This window comes from Eriocheir sinensis, chromosome 36 (genome assembly GCF_024679095.1).
Source record: "Eriocheir sinensis breed Jianghai 21 chromosome 36, ASM2467909v1, whole genome shotgun sequence".
NCBI classification, from domain to species: Eukaryota; Metazoa; Arthropoda; class Malacostraca; order Decapoda; family Varunidae; genus Eriocheir; species Eriocheir sinensis.
The window spans coordinates 13,352,688-13,377,280 of record NC_066544.1 but is presented as its reverse complement, the minus strand read 5'-3'; the positions used below and the strand labels follow the sequence as shown (position 1 = coordinate 13,377,280).

General features: G+C 44.5%; 1 protein-coding gene across 1 annotated transcript; it reads right to left on the bottom strand.

Annotated features, from left to right (window-relative positions):
• Positions 1 to 380: 380 nt before the first annotated feature.
• On the bottom strand, positions 381 to 24,104 carry LOC127007855 (ADP-ribosylation factor-like protein 4C). The gene is made up of 3 exons (XM_050879254.1): positions 23,140 to 24,104; positions 2,221 to 2,456; positions 381 to 976 (listed from the first exon to the last, which is right to left on the bottom strand). The coding sequence occupies exons 1-3, from the start codon at positions 23,357 to 23,359 to the stop codon at positions 803 to 805; spliced, it is 630 nt and encodes a 209-aa protein (XP_050735211.1). The 5' UTR covers positions 23,360 to 24,104; the 3' UTR covers positions 381 to 802.
• Positions 24,105 to 24,593: the final 489 nt, after the last annotated feature.

Sequence of the window (24,593 nt, the reverse complement as noted above, 5' to 3'; positions counted from 1 at the left end):
TGGAAGAGAGGTGATAGAAGGAGAGATGGAAAGAGAAAGAAGTGGGAGGTGGAAGAAGGAAGAGAGAAAAAAAATCAGATGATGAAAGAAGAGTGAGAAAAGATGAAAGAAGAGTGAGAGGGGGAGGGAGGTGTGGGGGGAAAGGAAGGGGAGGGGAGGAGGGGGGAAGAAGAGAGTACCATCCAGGTGTTGTTTGGTTGGGCAATGTAACCTCGAAGGGAAGGAAGTGTGAGGAAAGGTAGACTCAGGTAAAAAAAAAAACAGGTAGAGGCATAGGTAGACAAAGGTAAACACACACACACACACACACACACACACACACACACACACACACACACAGGTAGACTTAAACACAGGTCAACAGAAGTAAACACATAACATCACACATAGACATTTATTTCACAGTCTTATCATTATCAATACATCTTAAAGCTAATACAGCCGTGTGTGTGTGTGTGTGTGTGTGTGTGTGTGTGTGTGTGTACTAGCGAGAACGTAGTACCGGAATATGTATACTAAAAGGGGGGGGGAGACAGGGGGGAGGGAAGAGGGGAGGGGTAATTGTTGTGGGGAGAGGAGGGGAGGGAGGAGAAGGGGAGGAAGGGACGTATATATAACAAAAAGAGGGAGAGAGGGAGAAAAGGGAGGGAAAAAAAGGGGCGCATATGTTGTCTTCAAGGAGGTGGAGGAGGAGGAGGAGGAGGAGGAGGAGGAGCGGGATATGATAAAAAAAGGTAAAAAAAAAACAGGTATAAAAACAAGGTAAGAGATGAAGGTGAGGCATCGCACGCACGGCATCGCATCACCTCTTCTTGCTACTCTTGTGGCTGCTGCGCGTGATCTTCTTCTTCTTGCAGATCATCTCGTAGAGGCACTCGAGGCCGTCCGCCAGCCCGTCCCCGATGATGGCGCAGGACGGCTGGACGTGGAACAGCTGAGACGGGCCGAGCTCCCACAGGCCCAGGCTCTTCTCAACCTGGGGGAGGAGAGAGATAGGTAAGTACAGAGCCTTCGCACTCCTGCTAACCATGATCTTTATATTTAAGCCCGGAATCATGCCAAATCTATTCTTCGACTCACAAAAACATTTTTCATAAATAGAAAATGCCAAAACCATGCATTTTTCTAATTCTTCCCGTGACTTCTGTCACCTAGCCAAAAATATCTCCTCCAATTTCACTACTTCATCTTTCCCTCCTCTCCTTAACCCTGACGGCAGCACCGCCGTCTCATCTATCTCTAAGGCCGAACTCTTCTCTCAAACTTTCTGTAACAACTCCACTCTGGACGATTCTGGGCATATTCCTCCTACTCATCTCCCCTCTGACTCCTTTATGCCTGTTATTAAGATTCTTAAGAGTGATGTTTTCTATGCCCTCGCTGGCCTCAACTCTCAGAAGGCTTATGGACCTGATGGAATGGCTCCTATTTTAATTAAAAACTGTGCCTCCGTGCTGACACCCTGCCTGGTCAAACTCTTTCGTCTCTACCTGTCAACATCTACCTTTCCTTCCTGCTGGAAGTACGCCTTCATACAGCCTGTGCCTAAGAAGAGTGACTGATCCAATCCCTCAAACCACCGCCATATAGCTTTACTTTCCTGCCTATCTAAAGCTTTTGAATCAATCATTAACCGGAAGATTCAAAAGCACCTATCCACTTCTGACCTTCTATCTGATCGCCAGTATGGGTTTCGCAAGGGGCGTTCTACTGGCGATCTTCTTGCCAGAGATAGAGATAGAGGCATGAGGTGAGGTGAGATGAGGTGATATTACTAACACCTTTCCCTTTCCCCTTCCCTTCCCCTTACCTGCCCTTATCCTACTTACCCCTTACCTACCCCTTCCCCTACCATTACCCCACTAACCCCTTCCCCTTCCCCTTACCTACCCTTATCCTTACCTGCATGCCCTTACCCTACTTACCCCTTACCTACTCCATCCCTTCCTTAACCATCACCTAACTAACCCCTTTCCCTTTCCCATGCCCCTTCCCCTTCCCCTTAACCTGTTCTACCCTGCTTAATAATCCCTAACCTGTCCTACCTTGCTTAATCAACCCTTACCTGTCCTACCCTGCTTAATCAACCCTTACCTGTCCTACCTGCTTAATCAACCCTTACCTGTCCTACCCTGCTTAATCAACCCTTACCTGTCCTACCTGCTTAATCAACCCTTACCTGTCCTACCTGCCTAATCAACACTCTCCTTCCACACTCACCTGCTTAGCGTCTCTGGCCCCGGGGAGGTCCTGCTTGTTGGCCAGGACGAGGATCGGTACGTGGTGGTTCTCAGGGGCACGGACGGTCCTTACCAGCTCCATCTTGGCCTCGTCCATGCGCTCCGTGTCCGTAGAGTCCACCACGAACACGATGCCGTCCGTGCAGCGCGTGTAGGAGCGCCAGAGCGGCCGTAGCTTTTCCTGTCCGCCTACGTCCCAGACCAGGAAGCTCGTGCCTGAGGGAGGGATAAAGGAGGGTGAGTGTTGGGGTTACGTGGAGGGGGGTGTTCGAGGGGGTAGAAGGAGAGAAGGGGATGGGGTGGAAGGAGAGAGGGAAGAGGTAGTAGGGGAAAAATGGGGTAGTAGCTGGGGAGAAAGACAGAGGGTAGGAGAGATAAGGGGTGGTAAGGTAGAAAGGGAAAGGGGTGGAAGAAGAGAAGGAGGAGGAGAGAGGGGATAGAAAGAGAAAGGGAAAAAGAGTGTGGGTGGAAGGAGGGAGGGAAAAAAAGAAGGTGATGGAGGGAGAGAGGGAGAGAGAAGGGGGATATGAGAAGAGAGAGGTAAAGAGAAAGGAAGGGATGGAAATTTAACAGGAGACAGACAGAGGGTTACAGAAGAAGAGAAAGAGATGAAAGAAGAGGAGGAGGATGGAAGGAAAGAGGAAGAGAGAAAGAAGTGAGGGAGTGGAAGAAGGAAAAGAGAAAAAAAAGTGGAAAATGAAAGAAGATAGAGAAAAGGAAGGGGTGATAAAAGAGAGAAAATGGAGTCAACAGAAAGAGAAAGGGAGATAAAAGAACGGAGGGGGGGACGGAAAAGAGAGAGGGAGAAAGGAGACATGTATACCGTGAGGGAGAACGTGAGTGGGTGGGGAGGAGAAAGGGAGAGAAGGGAGGAAGGGAGGGAGAGAAGGGAGGGTGGGAGTGACAGATGGGAGGAAGGGAGAGAAAGAGAAGGGAATGGTTAAGTCTTAAATGGAGCTTTATGGATGGAGAAAGGAAAAGAAGAGGAGGAAGAGGAAGAGGAAGAGGAGGAAGAAGAAGTAGAGGAAGAGGAAGAGGAAGAGGGATGAATGGGGTGAATGGAAAGAGGAGATGACTAATTGACTGACTGACTGACATACTGACTAGCAAACTGACTAACTGATTAAATAACTGACTGACTGACTGACTGACTGCCTTGGGAGATTGGAAAGGAAGGAGAAGAACAAGAATAAAAGAAGAAAAGGAAAAAGAAGCAAAGGATGGAAAGAAGAAAATGAAAGTGAAACAGATAGTAGTAGTAGTAGTAGTAGTAGTAGTAGTAGTAGTAGTAGTAGTAGTAGTAGTAGTAGTAGTAGTAGTAGTAGTGAAGGTTAGGTTCCGTGTGTGCAGTGTGTCATGTGTATTAACTGTATCATTACGAGTCAATTGTCATCCCGCGCCCAGGAAGGAAGGAGGCCGAGGAGTGCGAGGGCCATGCCAACGATGAAGGGGGAGAAGAAGAAGCAGAAGAAGAAGAAGAAGAAGAAGAAGAAGAAGAAGAAGAAGAAGAAGAAGAAGAAGAAGAAGAAGAAGAAGAAGAAGAAGAAGAAGGAGAAGAAGAAGAAGAAGAAGATGATGATGATGAAGATGAAGAAGAAAATGAAGAAGATGATGATAATGATGATGAAGAAGAGGAGCACCACCATCACCACCATCACTATCACCACCACCACCACCACTACCACCACCACCAACAACAACAACAAAAACAACAAAACCCTGACACACTAAAACTAGGAAAACTAATTATTACAATGAACATAACAACAACGCCACACACACACACACACACACACACACACACACACACACACAAAGATAGACACGAAGTTAACAATAGAATGATAATTACAATGAAAGAAAAAAAAAAACGATAAAGAGAAACAGAAAGAATATAAAAAAAATAGTACAATAGAAATAACGGATATCGGAATGTTGCGACAAATAAGAATAGGAATAAATATAAAAATAAAATGTAAATAAAAAAACAATAATAAAGCACAATGCGGATGTTATGAGTCACACACACACACACACACACACACACACACACACACACACACACACACACACACAAATAAAAAAAAAACTTAACACATTTTTTCCTGTCTTTATCCGCATTTAGCTAATAGGTGTTCCATTCTGTCTGTCTTTCTACCTGTCCAACTATCCGTCCATCTGTCTGTCTGTCTGTCTGTATGCACGAACGTCTTCCTTAATACAGCACAGTGGCGTTATTCTGTCTGTTATTGTGCATGTCTGTCCGTCTGTCTGTCTGTCTGTCTGTCTGTCTGTCTGTCTTACTCCTTCCCAGCATCGCCTTATCCTTTTATAGCCATCCAGGAGTCTTCTTAGCCTGTCTGCCTCTGTATCCACGCTGCAACAGGAGGAGGAGGAGGAGGAGGAGGAGGAGGAGGAGAAGGAGGTTACGTGGTGATGCTGTGCCGTCGAAATGTCTGAGATGACAAAGAGTTGGGGGGATGCTGAGGTGATCAAGGTTATCTGTGTGTGCGTGTGCGTGTGTGTGTGTGCGTGTGTGTGTGTGTGTGTGTGTGTGTGTGTGTCGTGTGTGTGTGTGTGTGTGTCGTGTGTGTGTGTGTGTGTATGTGTGTGTGTAGGCGTGATGAGTCAGGCAGGGGGGGTTGGGGGAAGGGATAGCCGGGCAGGTGCGTGGCGAGGTATCTCAAGGTATAATAGGGGGGGGTTGGGGGGAAGAGTGAAGGGAGGGGAAGGGGCCAGCTGTGTGTGGAGAGTTGTGGATGCTGGAGGAGGAGGAGGAGGAAACGGGGGAAAAGTGAGGGGTGTGTAAGGTGTGGGCGCCCTCTCTCTCTCTCTCTCTCTCTCTCTCTCTCTCATGGTTCATCCTCCTCCGGTGAGTGAGTCGATGCTTCCCTCTCACTTTCCAACGTGTGTGTGTGTGTGTGTGTGTGTGTGTGTCGTGTGTGTGTGTGTCGTTATTAGTGAAACAAGACTTGTTCACTCTTTCTTTCTCTCATTACGTTTGTCTGTCTGTCTATTTATATCTCACACACACACACACACACACACACACACACACACACACACACACACACACACACACACACACACACACACACACTACTAATACTAATAAAAAAGATGATAATAATAATAATAATAATAATACACACACACACACACACACACACACACACACACACCATAATAATAATAATGAGAGAGAGAGAGAGAGAGAGAGAGAGAGAGAGAGAGAGAGAGAGAGAGAGAGAGAGAGAGAGAGAGAGAGAGAGAGAGAGAGAGAGAGAGAGAGAGAGAGAGAGAGAGAGAGAGAGAGAGAGAGTATCACCCATTCACCTCCCTACCCTCAGGCCTCCCATTACACACCACACACGGAGGAGGAGGAGGAGGAGGAGGAGGAGGGAAGGGTGAAGATAAACTGTGATGAGGGGAGAAAGGGATGAGATGGGAAGGGAGGGAGGGATGTAAGAAGGGAGGGAGGGACAGAGGAGGAGGAGGGAGAAGGGAGAGAAAGGGAGAGAAAAGGGAGAGAAACGGGAGGAAAAAGTAACCCATTCATAATTTTTCTAACCTTCTACAAACTCCCTTTAATCTATTATTATTATTATTATTATTATTATTATTATTATTATTATTATTATTATTATTATTATTATTATTACAAGATAAAAAAAAAACAATAAATAAACTTAAGAAACGGAACGAAAAAACAAAAAAACGAAGGAGTTGCGAATTTTACGTCTTTTACTATCACTTTTATGACACATACACACACGCACGCACACACACACACACACACACACACATGAAGGAAAAAAAACGACCGTCACTAACACAATAATTGCCTTGAATGTGTCCATGAAGAAGGAGGAGGAGGAGGAGGAAGAGGAGGAGGAGGAGGAGGAGGAGCCATATATCTGTCAGCCTATTCAGTAAAACTCTAAAAGGTTGAGGAAAATTGGTCGTCTTATTCTCCTTCTCCAATAGGTCGTTTGTAGTGGAGGTGGTGGTGGTGGTGGTGGTGGTGGTGAGGGTATAATGGTGGTGGTAATGGTGGTGGGGTGAATGGTGATGAGTGTCTTAATGGGGGTTGTTGTGGTCTGGTTGTGGTGGTGGTGATGGTGATGGTGGTGGTGAATGGAGGTGAAACGAGTATTGCTGTAGTGAATGGTGGTGGTGGTGGTGATGAATGACTTTGGTGTTGATGATGCTAATGGTGATGATGTTGATGTATTTGCGGGCTTTTCTTTTTTTCATTATTGTTTTCTTTTTTTTCTTTTTTTTTGGCCTTGAACTGTTTCCTTTAATGTAAAAAAAAAGTGAAAAGCAACAAAGGTGGTGATGGTGATGATGGTGGTGGGTGGTGATGAATGACGCTGGTGGTGGTGGAAACGGTAGTGCATGAATGAATGAAGTGGTGGTGATGGTGATGATGGTGTTTGCTGATGGTGATAGAGGTGAACATGAGCAGAGGAGGTGAAAGTCGTACTGATGGTGATGATGGCGGTGGTGGTGATGATGATGGGGGTGATGATGGTGTTTGGTGATGGTGATAAAACTGAACATTGGCGAAGGAAGTGAAAGCCGAAAGATGGTGTTGTGTTTCATTGATGGTGATGATGGTGATGACGATGCTGGTGGTGGTGATGGTGATGATGGTGTTTGGTGATGGTGATAAAGGTGAACGTTAGCAGAGGAGGTGAAAGCCGTACTGATGGTGTTGTGTTTAATTGATGGTGATGATGGTGATGATGATGGTGATGATGATGGTGATGATGGTGATGATGATGATGACGGTGGTGGTGGTAGTGGAGGTGGTGGTGTCCAGGATCACCACCACCACCACCATCACCACCACCACCACCACCATCACCACCACCACCACCACCACCACCACCACCACCACCACGCTGACAAAACGGTGAACTCAACACCACTTCTCGTATATTACATTTCGGTAGTGGTGATGAAAGGAAGATAGACAGTCACCTCCATCTCTCTCTCTCTCTTCCATACCTTCACCTCCTGACCTCTTTATTTCACCTCCTCCTCCTCCTCTTCCTCCTCCTCCTCCAAGGCCTCTTCATCTTCTTCTCCCCTCTTCCTCTTAGTCCTATCTGACCCTTCTTCCCTCCTCCTCCTCCTCCTTTTCCTCCTCCTCCTCCTCCCTTTAACTCCTCTGACCTCTCTTTTCCATTTTTTTCTTCTCTTTTCTTTTCTTCTTTTCTTCTTTCCTATTCTTTTTTTCTCTCTCTCTCTCTCTCTCTCTCTCTCTCTCTCTCTCTCTCTCTCTCTCTCTCTCTCTCTCTCTCTCTCTCTCTCTCTCTCTCGGGTCGGGTGTCTGCGGGTGTAGAATCTGAGAGGGTCTTCCTGTCTCTCTCTAAACCCTTCCTCCTCCTCCTCCTCCTCCTCCTCCCATTATCCCCTTACCTTTCCCTTTCTTTCCCATCGAGAGCAGAGAGGACAGATGGAAGAGAGGGGAGGAAACAAAACAAAAACAAGAGGAGGAGGAGGAGGAGGAGGAGGAATAGGAGGAGGAAAGGGGACGGGAAGGGAAAAACAAGAAGTAAACAGGAAGTGAGGGGATGGGAGATGGAAGGGAAGGGGAAGAGGAGGAGAAGGGGGAGAAGGAGGAGAATCATGATGAGAGAGAAGATTATGGGAGAGATGGAGGAAAGAGAAGGAAAGAGGAAAGAACAATACAAAAGAGGAATGCAGGAAGGGAGAGAGGATGATGGGAGGGGAAACAAAAAGGGAGGAGGGGAAAAATCAGACTAATAAAGAATAGGAGAAAGGGATGTGGCAGTGAAAGAGGAAAGAGAAGAAGGAGGAGGAAAGGAGAAGAGAGAAAACATACAAGAGAAAGGAAGAAAAAGGGAAGGAAGATAAAAAAACAGGACGAAATAAAAGTCGATCAAGGAAAAGAAAGAGGAAGAGAAGAAGAGGAAATAGAAGTGGATGAGGAGAAAAGGAAGGGAAGAGAAAGAACAAGATGGCATAGAAGCGGAAGAAGGGAAAGGGAATGGAAGAGAAAAAACGAGACAAAAATAGAAATGGATGAACGGATAAGTTATGGGAAAGGGGAAGAAAAGGAGAAGAAAAGGAGAGAAGAGCAGAAGGAAACAAGAGGAGAAGCAGAAAGAAATGGAAAAGGGTTAAAAGACAAACAAACACAAAGACACACAGAGAAGGGAAAGGCAAACAGGGCTACTAAGAATCCCTGAGAATGTAAACAATGAGACGCAAATTAAAGGGTTTTTGTTTCGCTGTGTGTTTGTGTGTGTGTGTGTGTGTGTGTGTGTGTGTGTGTGTGTGTGTTTACATATATATTTTTTTGTGTATGTTTTATATGTCTTTGTTTATTGTATTTTTGTGTGTCTTTAATTGTGTATGCGTGTTTTTTGTGTGTGTGTGTGTAAATGTATATATTTTTGTTTATTTTTTTGTGATTTTTTTTTGTAGTTTGCGTAATCATTTCTTTGTGTATATATGTTTTAGTTTTTGCTTTTGTGTATTTACTATTTTTTTGGTGCGTGTGTCAGGTAAAGCACCCCTGAGGCCTCGCTCCCAGGTGGCCCCAGGTAAAACATTGCCGAAATGACTCACGTGGCGTCACATTTACCTGCTGCCAGCCCGGGGAGGAGAGAGAAGGGGAGGGGGAGAGAGAGAGAGGAAAACCAGTGTTGTTGTGAGCTTGAGAATCGAATGAATGAAAGTGAAATGTGAATGAAAGGAAAACAAGAACGAAATAAACACAATAAAAAAGGAATGCATGACTGACAGTAAAACAATAATGAAAGAAACACATCGATAAAAGAAACAAAGGAAAGAGATTAAGAAACGAATGAATGAAAGTGAAACATGGATGAAAGAAACACGAGACTGAAAGCTAGACAATAATGAAAGAAATGAATAAAAGAAACATATGAAAGAAGTGTTGCTTAGAGCTTGAGAAACGAATGAATGAAAGCAACACAAAAATTAAAGAAACACAAATAAAATAAACACACGAATGAAAGAAACACAGATATAAAAGAAACACACTGACTAAAGAACAAGAACAACATCACACATCACTTGCATCAGTAATAAGTAGCATAACATAAAATAAACATAAGTGGAGGGAGGAGCAACGTTTTTTGGCAGGTCAGGAAAAACGTTTGCATTGCGTCCAGGCCTCGAGGGAACGTTGCGTAGCAGGTAGTGGAAATTCCTTGATCATTAGAGTTAGGCAAGAGATGTGTCTGTAAATAAATCTGAAGAGAACACACAAGGACTGATAGAGAAGGTGGTGGTGGTGGTGGTAGTGGTGAAGGTGATGGTGGTGGTGGTGATGGTGATGGTGGTGGTGGTGGGAGGGACTTTATTATTTATTTTCCTTTCTGGTAGTGTTGTTTAGGATAAGAATAGGAGATTTAGACGTGGATAGACTTGTAAAATAAAATGCGTTGTGAGGTGGAATTGATGATGATGTTTTAGTGGCGTAAGAGAGATGATTGTGAAAGAATCTAAAAAAAGCTAGAGAGAGAACGAGAAGACAGACAGACTAAAAAAAATGAAAGAAAATAAGTAGATAAAGAGAAAGAAAAGAAAAAAATAACAGAAAAAAGGGAAAAATAAAGAGATAAAGAAAGGAAGAAAAGAGAGAATGACAGGGAAATAGAAACAAAGAAAGAAAATAACTAAAAAAAAAGAAAAAAAAGGATGACCAAAAAAATAACACAGAAAAGAGAAAGTAAAACACCTATGAGGAAATAATAATTAAAAAAAAACGAGACCATCCCAAAGCAAACACTGAAAACTATAAAAAAAAAAGCTAGAGAGAGAGAGAGAGAACGAAAAGAGACAAAGACTAAAAAAATGAAAGAAAATAAGTAGATAAAGAGAAAGAAAGGAAAAGAAAAGAACAGAAAAATAGGGGAGAAAAAAGAAAATAAATGGATAAAGAAAGGAAGAAAAGAAAAAAGAGACAGGGAAATAGAAAGAAAGGAAGAAAATAACTACAGAAACAAAGAAAAAAAAGAAAATGACAAAAAAAAGCACAGAAAAGAGAAAGGAAGAAACAAAGTAAGAAAATAACTACAGAAACAAAGAAAAAAAATGACAAAAAAAGCATAGAAAAGAAAAAGGAAGAAACAAAGTAAGAAAATAACTACAGAAACAGAAAAAAATGACAAAAAAACAACAACAATAGAAAAGAGAAATGAAAAAAATATATGAAGAAATAATAATAACAAAAAAAATACCACGACGATGAGGAAGCAAAACAAAACGAGCTAATAGGTTGTTAACGCGCCCAATGATGACGATAATGACGAGACTTCCGGAACAACGTACGAGGAAGTGATTACAGAGATAACGATAAGAGAAAGTGAATGATTAACTCGAAACAAAAGAACGAAATTATAATGAAAAAGAAATTGAAACTCATGTGAAGACAATGTTTAATATGAAAGGCACACGAGGTTCAGATTGTGTAAAAGTTGTAGATTTATGGAGAGAAGGAAAAGGGAGCATGATAATTTAAGTAAGATATGAAAAAATATATCTGACTTGAACTCGATAGATATGAAGAAATATGAGAGGCTAAGATTATGTAAAAGGTGGCAGTTTTTCTCCGTTTCTCTTTTTCTTTCTTTCTTTCTTTCTTTCTTTCTTTCTTTCTTTCTTTCATTCCTTCTCTCCTTCCTTCTTTTCTCTTTCTCTTTTTCTTTTTTTCTTTTTCTTCCTTCCTTCCTCCTCTCCTTCCTTCTTTTCTCTCTTTCTTTCTTTCCTTCTTTCTTTCTTTCTTTCTTTCTTCCTCCCTTCCTTTCTCTTTTTCTCTTTCTTTATTTCCTTCGTCCTTCCTCCCTTCCTTTCTTTCTTCCTTCCTTCCTGCATTACCTCCCTTCCTTTCCGTAACTCTCCCTCTCTATCTCTATCTATCTATCTATCTATCTATCTCTTTATATATCTCTGTCTATGGCGGAAAAGAGAAAGGGAAACGTTGAAAATAAAGTAAATAATAAAGTAAATGACAAGAGATAAATAAAACTGTTATGTAGACGTTTCAGTAATATAAAGTTTCATCACAAACCATTAGACAAAAAAAACGTTTCTTCAGGGGTTGTGATTTTGACGGTGGTCCTAAAAATAAAAATAATAATAAGGAAAAAAACAACTGTGTGTGTGTGTGTGTGTGTGTGTGTGTTATAGCAAGTCACTCTCCCCACATCCTCTCTCCTCTCTCTTCTCCCCTCTCCCTCTCTCCCCCTCCCCTTCCCCTCTCTCCCCCTTTCAGTGACGTAAGCAAAGTTGAAAGTGTGTAACATTCCTGGAAGCACGTGTTTTTGAGAGAGAGAGAGAGAGAGAGAGAGAGAGAGAGAGAGAGAGAGAGAGAGAGAGAGAGAGAGAGAGAGAGAGAGAGAGAGAGAGAGAGAGAGAGAGAGAGAGAGAGAGAGAGAGAGAGAGAGAGAGAGTGGAAAGATACACAGACAGGAAAGAGACAAATGAAAACAGACAGACAAAAGAAACACACTCACAGCAAAACCAGGTAATCCAAACTTAATGAATTCAACCACTTCCAGGTGAGAAAAGGGAAACAAACAAACATACAAACAAACAAAACATACGATTACAATAACAAATAACATCTCAAACCTTAAAAAAAAAAAACATAAAAATTACATAAAACAAAAAAGAAAGAAAAAACAATCAAATGAAAAAACAAAACAGGCAAACAGAGAAGCAAACAGATTAACGCACACACAAACACACACACACACACACACACACACACACACACACACACACACACACACACACACACACACACACCACCACCACCACCACCAAAGTCTCCCCCCTCATCAGCATCCAAAAGAGAGAGATGACGAAAGAAGGAAGAGAAGGATAAGGAAGGAAGAGACGAAAGAGAGAGAGAGAGAGAGAGACACTGGGCCATCGACATTGCTGGGAGATACACTTCCTTGCATGGGCCCGAATACCAATCAATCCTGTAAGTGAGTCCTTCTGTCCTATCCCAGCCTATTCCGATTATGTATCATCCATTCCTTTCTATTTCTATTCCTGTTCCATCCTATCTCAAGTCAAGCTATCCAGTTCCCCTCCACTCCTATTCTTCCCAATCCCATCTACTTCCTTTTCATTCTATTTAATCCCAACCCTTGCAATCTTTTTCTCCATTTCCATAACAACCTATCCTTCCCATTTCATTCTATCCATTTCTATTCCTGTTCCATCCTATCTCAAGTCAAGCTATCCAACTCCCCTCCACTCCTATTCCACCCCATCTCATCCACTTCCTTTCCTTCCTATTCCATCCCAACCCAAGCAATCCTATTTCCTATCCATTTCCATTACAACCTATACTTTCCCACCTTATCCCATCCACTCCCATTCCTTCCTATTCCATCTCAACTCAAGCAATCTTCTTCCCATCTGATTCAATTTCAACTGATCCATTCACAACCCATCCCATTTACTTCTATTTAAATTTATCCCTTTCCAATAAGAACGATCATATCCCAACCCACTATTCCCTCCTTCTATCCTAAGCCATTCTCTCCCATCCCAGGTCTTCCCTTCCCCCATCTCTTATTCTGAACTAATTGCTCCCATCCCAGCTCTTCTCATCCCCTCCCATTCCAGTCCCATCCCATCTCCCATTCTAATTGATTTCCATCCGTCCTATCATTTCCTCTCCCGTTCCAACTTCTCTTCGATCTCCTCCCCTCTCCTCTCCTCCCTTCCCCTTCCCTTCCCACCTCGGCTCTTCCCCTTCCATCAGCATTCAGCATCACTATACAAGGCAAAACAACACGACCTTCTCACCCTTTGAATACAACTTACATGCGTCGGTAACTTCGGTAATGGACTGCCTATGCCTTCCGTCTGTCTGTCTGTCTGTCTATCTGGTTCTCTTTCTTTCTTTCGTTCTTCCTTCCTTCTTACATTGATTTCCTGAACTCAATTTATGTGTATCGTTAATGTCTCTTTTCTGTTTAGTTAGTTTTTGTTTCATTTCTTTCCTTTTTTCCTTTCTTTTTTTCTCCTTTTCTTTCTGCATTCATTTCCTCGCTTTCCTTATTTTTTCTTTCTTTCTTTATTTATCTATCTGTCTGTCTATTTATCTATCTATCTATCTATGTCTCTTCAGTTATTTTTTGCTTCATTTTTCTTCATTTTTCTTTTTTTTCCATTCTGCATTCATCCCTTCCTCTCCTTAACTATTTTTCTATCTCAATCTCTCATTCCCTTGCTTTCTTTCACACGCCCCTCTCTCCCTTAAACTCTCTTTCTATATATATCTATCTATCTATCTATATCTGTCTATCTACCAAAAACACACAAAAAAAACATGGAGTGAGCAGGAACAGGACCCTCAAAAAAGCCACTCCCTCCAGCATAACAAACCCTTAACAGACCCTTTCAGATAACACCTTCAAGCTCGAGAGAATAACCTCCCTCTTATCACTCCCCTGAGGCTCCGGTTAAGACGCGACAAAGGGCGGGGAAAAGGTGCTTAAACAAGGGGCCAAATCTGTCTCTTCTTGGCGTGCTGGTGGCTGGGCAGGAGGGGGAGAAGGAGGAGGGGGAGGAAGGGTAGGGTGCAGGGTGAAGGGTCAGGGGTGTGGGTGTGCTGGTGGTTGGGTAGGAAGGGGTGTGAGGGAAGAGGTGAGGGTAGGTAAGGAGGGTGCAGGCAGGTCAGATTTTAAGGAGTTAAGAGTGAAAGAGAGAAAATAAAGAGAGGTTTGACTCTGAGGGACAGAAGGAGAGAGAGGGACAGACGTAAGATGTAAAAATAAATAAATAAAGAAAGAAAGAAAAAATAAAGAAAAAGAAGACAGACAGGAGGAGTGAAAGGGAGATGACAGAAGAGGAGAGAAGAGCAGGATGGAAAGGAAGGGAAGAAGGGCGAGAGAGGAACAGGAGGAAGACAGGAACAGACAAGTGAAAAAAAGGAGAGACGGAGAGAAGGTAAAGAGAAACAGGTAGGAAGGTATGAAAGGGAGAGAAGAACATAAGAGAGAAGAGCAGGATGGAAAGGAAGGGAGAGAGAGGAGAGAGAGGAACAGGAGAAAGAGAGGAACAGACAGGAGTGAAAAAAGGGAGAGACAGGTAGGAAGGGGTGAAAGGGAGAGAAGGACAGAAGAGAGAGAAAAGCAGGATGGAAAGGAAGGGAGAGAGAGGAGAGAGAGGAACAGGAGAAAGAGAGTAACAGAAAGGAGTGAAAGGGAAATATAAACAGAAAGGGAGAGAGGAACAGGGAGGAATGAAAGGACAGGAGAGAGAATGAGAAGGATGAGAGGAAGAGACAGGAGGGAAAGAAAAGAGAAGGGGATAGAAGAGAGACAGGCAGAATTGAAAAGAAGGAAGAGAGAGAGAGACAGAAGAGAAAGAGTAACAGGTAAGAGTAAGAGGAACGAAAAGAGGAACAGAGTGAGTGAAAGAAGAGGAACAGAAGGGAGAGAGAGAGAGAGAGAGAGAGAGAGAGAGAGAGAGAGAGAGAGAGAGAGAGAGAGAGAGAGAGAGAGAGAGAGAGAGAGAGAGAGAGAGAGAGAGAGAGAGAGAGAGACAGAGAGGAGTGAAGAGAAGGGATTAGAAGAGAAAGGAGTAGTAGAAAAAGATGGTTAACAGAGAGACAACAAGAGGATAAAGAAGATGGGAAGAGAGGAAGTAAGTAGTAAAAGATTCAGAAGATGGGTGTTGATGGGAAAGGAAGATAAAGAGGATTAGATAGAGATAAAGAATGAATGAATGAATGAAAAGAAGGAAGCAAGGGAGGAATGAGAGAACGTGAAAGATAAAGATGGGTGTGAATGAAAGAGGGAAGGAAGAGGAGATTGTAAAGAGAAAGATGAATGAATGAAAAATGAAAACAAGGAGATAATGAGAGAACGTGAGAAAGATACAGAGAATGGGCGTGAATGAAGGAAGGAAGGGAGAGGAGACTGTAGAGAAAAAGATAAAAAAAAAGAATGAATGAGAAAAAGAAAGAAAAGAAAACAGGAAAGAATGAGAAAAAAACTAAGAAAAATAAAATAAATAATAATATGAAATAGAACCAAAACAGGACAAGACAAAAAAAATGAATGAGTGAAAAAAGAAAAAAAAGAAAATAAGAAAGAATGAGAAAAAAACTAAAAAACATAAAATAAATAAGGAAATGAAAGAAAACCAAACCAGGACAAGATAAAAAAAATGAATGAATGAAAAAAGAAATAATATAAAATAGGAAAGAATGAGAAAAAAATACATAAAATAAATAAGGAAATGTAAGAGAACCAAACCAGGACACCACAAGCCCCAGTCATCACCACCAGCACGAGACATCACCACCACCTCAAGACACCACCACCACCATCACCACCACACATCACCTGAACCGCGAGCGTCAATTGAGCACCACTTTCCTCATCACCACCAGGGCAAGGCGACGTGCGTGACACCGACTGGAGGTGAAGAGAGAGATCCTGGTGGTGGTGGTGATGATGGTGGTGGTGGTGGTGGCGGGGGGTAGGTGGGGGGTTAGTTGAAGGCAGGGGTGGTGGGTTGAAACGTTGAAAAGAGAGGAATTGGAGGTTGGTGGTGAAGCGGTTGAAGAGAAAGGGGGAGGTCTTTGAGATGATTGTGGTAGGGGAGAGTTGGCTGTGGTGGTGGTGATGGTAGTGGTGGAAGGCGGGCCGATAAAGATTGTGGAGGAGGTGGAGGAAAAACGAGAAAGATAAAGCGAAGAGAGTGAAGGAGAGGGGGAGATAGAGGAAGGAAGGTATACAGGTAGAGAGGAGAGAACGAAGGATAGAAAAGAATAAAAAGGGAGGGAAAGGGTCGTTTGAGGGGAGGGGATTTAATGAATGGGTCAGAATGGTTTGGACTGGGTGGTAATGCCGTGGGTGATTAAGAGATTGGGTATGGATTAGGCGGATTGGGAGGATCAGAAGAGGTAAGATGGAAATAGGTAGCTGGTTGAAGAAGAGAGGAAAGGAAACAGGTGAGTGAAGGAATAGGGAAAGGTAAAGGAGGGTGAGAAAGAGGATGAGGAATAAAGGGAGATAAGGAGGAAGAGGAGACAGAAGGGAAAGTTAATGAGTGGGGGAAAAAGGAAAGGCATGGGAGAGGTGGAAAAAGAGGAAGAGAAAGAGAGGAAGATGTAGAGAAAAATGGAGGTAGTAAATAAGTAAAGGAAAAGAAAGAGAAGGGAAGAAGGGAAGAAGGAGAGAGAGAGAGTAAAAGAGAAAGAGAGAGAGAGAGAGAGAGAGAGAGAGAGAGAGAGAGAGAGAGAGAGAGAGAGAGAGAGAGAGAGAGAGAGAGAGAGAGAGAGAGAGAGAGATATAGAGAGAGAGAGAGAGAGAGAGAGAGAGAGAGAGAGAGAGAGAGAGAGAGAGAGAGAGAGAGAGAGAGAGAGAGAGAGAGAGAGAGAGAGAGAGAGAGAGAGAGAGAGAGAGAGAGAGAGAGAGAGAGAGAGAGAGAGAGAGAGAGAGAGAGAGAGAGAGAGAGAGAGAGAGAGAGAGAGAGAGAGAGAGAGAGAGAGAGAGAGAGAGAGAGAGAGAGAGAGGAAGTGGATGAGTGGATATGTAGGAAGGAGACAGGACATATAAGTAACTGGGTGGAGGAAGAAGGAGGAGGAAAGCTGTGGGTGGGAGGAGGAGGAGGAGGAGGAGGAGGAGGAGGAGGAGGAAACATGGAAACATGGAAACGCAGGCAACAGAAAGCCTATTGGCTCATTACGAGGTTGCCCGCTTTGGTGATTTAATCTGCTCGACAGCCTGGGGCCTGGGGAGCAGATGAAAGCACCTCGACATTGAGGAGCAGATGAAAGCGCCTCGATATTGAGGAGCAGATGAAAGCAACTCAATATTCAGTTTACTCCCGACGCAGCGAAGTGACGGTCGATTCTATATTTGAAGGAGTTGATAGTATTCGCATTTACTACTTCTGAAGGAAGATTGTTCCAGTGACGGATGACTCGGTTTGAAAAGAAACTCCTTCCGATGTCTGTGTTACATCGACTAGACTGAATGGGTAAACCGTTATTTCTAGTTCTTAGGTTGGTTTGCAATTCAAAGAAATTGGAGTAATCGACGTTATTGAATTTTTTTAGATACTTGAAGACTTGAATCATATCTCCTCGTAGGCGTCTTTTCTCCAATGTAAAGAGATTGAGTCGCTTGAGTCGTTCCTCGTACGGTTGAGCCCTTAAGGTTGGTATCATTTTCGTGGCGCGTCGTTGAATCCTTTCCAGTAAATCAATGTCCTTTCTGTAATTAGGAGACCAGAACTGTACTGCATACTGAGGTGCGGTCTTACCATGGAATTATACAAGGATAGCATCACGTCTGGCGTTTTACACTGAAGTTCCTCGCTATGAACCCGAGCATAGTGTTGGCTTTGTTGTATGCTTTTTACAGTGATTCGCGTGTTTCAGGTCACTGCTGATAGTGACTCCAAGATCCTTTTCCTCCTGCATCGCTTGCAGAGGTCTCCCATTCATGATGTATGTGTGTTTACTATTTCTGGACCCAATGTGCATGACTTTGCATTTGTCAACATTAAAGGACATTTGCCATTTTTCCGACCATTCGATAATGTGATTGAGGTCTTTCTGAATGATTTCGCAGTCGGTCTTTGTGAGGGCCTTTCCCCCCACTTTAGTGTCATCAGCAAATTTCGATATTGTGGATTTCAGTCCTGATTCGAGGTCGTTGATATATATGATGAAGAGAATGGGTCCCAGCACTGACCCTTGAGGCACTCCACTAGTGACTGGAAGCCAATCGGAAGGCTGTCCGTTGAGTAGTACTCGTTGTTTTCTGTCGGTGAGCCAATCTCTTATCCACGCGATCAGATTGGCTCCAATGCCCGCCGAGTGCAGTTTTGTAAGGAGTCGCTCGTGCGGTACCTTGTCGAAGGCTTTCTGAAAGTCCAGGTATATAACATCACTGGGGATGTGGGCATCCCAGTTCTTATATATACCTTGGAAGAAGTCTAATAAATTCGTTAGGCAGGAGCGCTTGTTTCTGAAGCCATGCTGGGTGTCGGAGATTACATTATTGTCTTCTAGAAACTTAACAAGTTTGTCTCTAATAATCTTTTCGAGTATTTTTCCTGCCACTGATGTCAAACTTATGGGCCTGTAGTTTAATGCAACGCTTTTGTCTCCTTTTTGAAAATTGGTGTTACGTTCGCCATCTTCCAGTCTTCCGGGACCTTTTTCAATTGAACAGACTGGTTGAATATGTTAGTGAGTGGCTGAAGTATTTGTTGTTTAAGCTCTTTTAATAACCGCGGGGACAAACCGTCAGGTCCTGTTGACTTGTTCGTGTCGAGTTTATCCAAATACTCTTTCACTTCTTGGTCGCATATTGAGTCAATTTTCAGGGGCGTGATTCCCCTCGGCGGGTCAGGGTTCTCGGGCATGGTTTCGATGTTCTCGACTGTGAATACGGATGCGAAGTTACTGTTGAGGATTCTGGCCATCTGTTTACTGTCCTGAGTTGCAGCTCCAGTCTCGTCTGTCAGGGGACCAATATTGGATTTTACTTTCTTTTTCGATCTGATGTATGTGAAGAATTTTTTTGAGTTTGTCTTGATGTCACGCGCTATTTGTTTTTCGTAGGAGGAGGAGGAGGGAAGACGAACTGGGCGTGGGTAACATGGGTGGGTGGGTGTGGGTGTGGGTGTGGGTGTATGGGTGGAAGGGAGACAGACCGTATTAGTGGATGGGTGGAAGAAGGAAAAAAAACAGGTGCAGGCGGAGTGGGTGACCAAAACACTCAGGAAAGGCAGGTGGAAGCGTACCCTGAGACGACACGTGAGGGGGAAGAAGGAGGGAAGGGCGGGGAGGAGAGGGGGAATGAAGGGGAGGAGTGGGGATGGTCAAGTGGGGAGGGGAGAAGGGGAGGTAAAGAGGGCCAAGTTGTGGAACGGGAATTGGGGAGAAAGGGTGAAGTGAGGAGGGGAAGAGAAGGGACGGGGAGGAGAAGCAGGCGTGGAAGGAGGGAAAAGAGGGGAGAGGGGAGGGGAGAGGAAGGTGGGGAGAGGGAAGAGGAGGGGGTGAGGAAGATGGGGTGGGGAGGAATCGTGGACCAGACGGGAAGGGAAGGGGGAGGGAGGGGGAGGGAGTACAGTGATGCAATAGATTAAATAAAAAAGAAGAAAAAAAGAAGAAAAAAAAGGATGATGAAGAAGAAGAAGAAGAAGAAGAAAAGGCAGAGGTGGAAGTGGAGGAGGAGGAGAAGAAGAAGAAGAAGAAGAAGAAGAAGAAAAAAGAAGAAAAAGAAAAAGAAGAAGAGCAAGAACAAGAACAAGAACAAGAACAAGAAGAACAAGAAGAAGAAGAAGACGTCGTTGACCTTTCCTTCTTTCTACATCTGTAATTGTTTCAGGACCAACAATTATTAAACCTATAATAAAAAAAAAAAAAACTCAGTCACAGGCCAGGAATACGTGGTTCATCTAATTTATCCGTGTCTTAACATTCTAACGGTTAATCTATTTCTTCTTCACAATTCGAACCTCTCGCGTTTCACCTAAAAAAATAATAATAACAATCAGTGGTATTAGAAAGTTCGGTCTGACTGTCTACCTGGGATGCTGTGGGCTTAATCATCATCTTCACGGCATCCTTTCTTGTTTCATCTTCCTCCTACTTTCTCTATTTATTCTTTACTTTCATCTCATATCCTCTATTTCTTCCTATGCTTCCATCTCCTCTATTTCTTTCCTGTTTCATCTTCCTTCTGCTTTCTCTATTTCTCTCTTCATTTCCACTTTCTTCCTACCCTTTTATCTCCTTTATTTCTTTCCTGTTTCATCTCCTGTTTTCTCTCTTTCTTCTTTCGTTCATTTCTTCAATATTTCTTTCTTCATTTTAATTTTCTTCCCTGTCTTCCTTCACTTCCACTTCCTCCTCTTCTTCCTTCACTTCCACCTTTCTCTCTCTCACTTCTTTCCTTCCTCATCTCTCTCATCTCCCTTTTTCAGTCTCCTCTTCTCCTTCACATTCAGCTAAACATTTTTTTTCATCCTCCTTTCCCATTATTCCTTCATCTATTCTCCATCTCTCCTTCCTCTCTTTCTCCTTCACTTCCCATCTCCCCTTTTATTCCTCTTATTCCCCATTCCTGCTACTCACCACACTGCCCTAATCTCCCTCCCTCCCTCCCTTCTCGCTTCCTGACTCCCTTCTCTTTTTCACTCTACCTCCCACCCTCTCTCTTCCTCCCTGTCACCCATCACCACGTATAGCTGCTCCCTTCACCTGCCCGAGTAACGCCTACCCACCGACCCACCACCATCACCATCACCATCACTACCATCACCACCATCACCATCACCACCATCATCACCACCATCTGACACACGCTGCAGCATCCACAGACTCAAACGTTTCATCTCATTTTTTCTCCATCTCATGACGATCTCAGTTTACTCAGCCTCCAAGATTCTGTCAAGCCTCCCACACACACACAAGACTGCCCCAGTGCCCCTGTGTCTGTCTGTCTGTCTGGGTATATGTGTGTCTGTGTGTATGTATGTATGTGTGTTTCTCTCTTTTTCTTTCTTACACTCATTCCTTTCCTTCCCTTTCCTTTCACAGTCCCTTCCTTCCTTCTCTTCTTTTCTCTCTCTCTCCAACCTCCCCCCAAACGTCAGTCATCCCTCCCTCTCTCTCCCTCCTCTCACTCACTCTCCTTCCGCCTGCCTCTCCCTCTCTTTCTCTCTCCCCACGCCTACCTCCCTCTCTCCCCTCTCACTCCCCAACACCCTCTCCCTCCCAGGCCGTGTGTTTGGGGTGGCGTGGCCCAAACTATAAACACAACACTGGTGGCTGGCTGGCGCGCTGTCCTGCCTTCGTCTACCTCCCGTCACTGACCCTGGCTTCGAATCCCTGTGCTTGCTGTTACTGTTTTATTTTATGTTATTTGTTTTAAGAGGATTGAAGGCAACTCAAGGGGGTGTATAAAAGAGAAGATAAACCTTCCGTGTGTCTCCTCCCCTTTCCCTCCAGTTAACCCTTCCTCCATTCCTCCCATGTAACCCCCCAACCCCTTCATTGTCATACCCCCCCTTCCCCCTTTCCCCCCACCCCGCCCCACACAGATACGCTCTCTCCTCAAGTCCTATTTTTTCCCTGTGTCCCTTCACTTCGTCTACCCAATCATTATCATTTCTTCCTCCTCCTCCTCCTCCTCCTCTCTCTATAGTCCTGTCTTGTCTACCTTTCCCATACCATTCACTTTAGCCTCCTCCTCCTCCTCCTCTCTCCTCTCATTATCATTTCCCTTCTCCGTCTGTCTGTCTGTCTCTCTTCACCCCGCCTCGTCTGTCTACCCTTCTCCAACTCATTCACTCAGACACCAAACTCCTCCTCCTCCTTCTCCTCATCCTCTTCCTCCTCCTCCCCGTCATTCATTCCCCGCACGCCAGACACGACAAGTTCAGGTCCTTATTCTGACACACATCAGCCTCGCATTACGTCTGTTCCCCAAGGCCGCAGAGAGGATTAACTAACCAGGTTGTCGTGGGAGGGGTGACTTTCCCGTCCTTTTTTTTTTTTTTTTTACAGCAAAGGAAACAGCTCAAGGGGGGAAAAAATGAAAAAAAGCCCGCAAATCACAAAGAGAGATGACAAACAGATGAAGGAATAATGGGAGATGAGGAGGAAAAAGACGTTTAGATGAATGTGAAGAAGAAAGAGATTGAAAAATTGGTTGAAAGAGATTGATTGAAAGAGATTGGAAAAGGGAGATGAGAGAGAAAATGAAGGTAAGGTGTGAGAGAGAGAAAGGAGAAAGAGATTGATTGAAAGAGATTGAAAAAGGGAGATGAGAGAAAATGAAGGAAACGAGAGAGAGAGAGAGAGAGAGAGAGAGAGAGAGAGAGAGAGAGAGAGAGAGAGAGAGAGAGAGAGAGAGAGAGAGAGAGAGAGAGAGAGAGAGAGAGAGAGAGAGAGAGAGAGAGAGAGAGAGAGAGAGAGAGAGAGAGAGAGAGAGAGAGAGAGAGAGAGAAAGGTGTTTCTTTTGCCTTTCCTTCCTCCTGTCTCCCATCCCATTTATCGTTCTTCCTTTCCTTTCAACTTTCCTTTCTTTCTTCTGCCTTCCCTTCCTGTCTCCCATCCCATCCATCGTTCTTCCTTTACATTCAACTTTTCTTCCTTTCTTCTTTCCCCTTTCCTTCCTCCTGTCTCCCATCCCATCCATCGCTCTTCCTTTCTTCTGCCCTTCCTTCCTCCTGTCTCCCATCCCATCCACCTACGAGAGGCTTTTTAAACGAGCGAACTGAGGAGACGAGACGTTGAAATATACGAGTTTTAAGAATAACTGCACGCCACTCAACGCTCCCTCGAGGTCCCCGGAGCCCCCGTGTACACATAACAAGACAGAGTTTCCGGCACAGACCAGGTATTGCACGACACAGTTACTCCTCCTGACCTGCCGGTGAGAGAGTGAGAGGGCCGAGGAGGAGGAGGAGGAGGAGGAGGAGGAGGAGGAGGAGGAGGTGATGCAGCGGGAGTGGGTTGGTTTGAGAACGCTGAGGTCACTGTGTGTGTGTGTGTGTGAGTGTGTGAGAGAGAAAGAGAGTGAGTGAGTGAGTGAGTGAATGATAAATACATACATACAGGCAGACAGACAGACAAACAGAAACAGACACAGAGACAAGAAAAAAAACATAACAGGAACAACAATAACGGACAACAGAAAGACAGAAAAAAACAGACAGACAGACAGAAAGACAAACACAATACAGATACACAACAAAAAAACATCATCAACAACACAAACACACACACACAGCAACGCACAGAAACACAACACCACAAAAACTCATCAACAAACACACGCACAAACACAACAACACACAGGTAACAACAACAAACACAGGTAACAGCGCTCACCTTTACACCTTCCGGACGTTCCTTTAATCTTCTCACAATTAAACCCGATGGTGGGAACGGTGTTGAGGTACTGGTCGAACTTTAGCCGGTACAGCGCGGTGGTCTTTCCGGCGGAGTCCAGACCCAACATCACCACATGGAGAGGCGCGTTGAGGGAGGGAAGGGCGTCCAGGAGTGACATACCCTTCCCCGACCCGCCCTTGCCCATGCTCCCGCCCATAACGTCGGTCAGTCGGAGGAGAGGGCGGATATGGTCTCAAGGGGAAGGCGAGAGGGTCAGGACACAGGCATGGTTACCTCTGGCCGCCCGGGACGTGGGTTTTAAGTGCCTTGGTTTGGGATTCGAATACAAGGAGGAGGGTTTGTGTTTGGGTCCAGTTCAGTGACCAACCACCCGCCAACGCACTCTGTAAGTTCGTTTTTCTTTCGAGGGTTTGTTTAAGGTATTGTGTAGGGCAGGTAAGGTAGGTTCAATACGAGTCTAATCCAGTGACCAACCACCCGCCAACGCACTCTGTAAGTTCGTTTTTCTTTCGAGGGTTTGTTTAAGGTTTCGTGTAGAGCAGGTAGGCAGGTAGGTATCTAATTTGCAAGGCGGAAGGTTTGTGTTTGGGTCTAGTTCAGTGACCAAGCACCCGCCAACGCACTTTAAGTTTTTTTTTTTCTTGCGAGGGTTTATTTAAGGTTTTATGTAGGGCATGTAGGCAGGTAAGGTAGGGTTAAGTTTCACGAGTGCAAGGCTAAATATCTGTCTAACTCAGTGACCAAGCACCCACCAACGCACTCTGCAAGCTCGTTTTTCTTAAGAGGGTTTATTTAAAGTTTTGTGTAGGGCAGGTAGGCAGGTAAGGTAGGTTTAAGTCTCACGAGTGCAAGGTTTAATATGCGCCAAATCCAGCGGCCAAGCACCAGCCAACGCACTCTGTAAGTTTGTTTTTCTTTCGAGGGTATTTTTAAGGTTTTCTATAGGGCAGATGGGCAAGCAGGCAGGTCAGGTAGGTGGACTTAAGCCTCATGAGTGCAAGGTTTAGGGTCCAGTCCAGTGAGCAACGACCCTCCAGCGCAGTCCAGCGGGGGGGGGGGGGTCTTTTTCTTCTTCTCTAGGTTTATTTTAGGGCGTAGGCACTCGGCACGTAGGTGGGTATAAGGTAGTTTTGAGCCTCACGAGTGCAAGGTATAGTGTCCAGTCCAATCCAGTGAGCAACGACCCGCCAACGCAGTCCAGACGGGGGTGGGGTGGGGGGGGGTCTTTTTCTCTCTCAGGGTTTATTTGAGGGCGTTGTGTGGAGGGGTCGGCACTGGGCAGGTAGGTGGGTAAGGTAGTTTTAAGCCTCACGAATACAAGAACGACCCGCCAGCGCAGTCCAGGCAGGGTTTTCTCTCTTTTTCTCTCTCTCAGGGTTTATGTGAGGGCGTTGTGTGGAGGGTCCGGCACTGGGCAGGTAGGTGGGTGG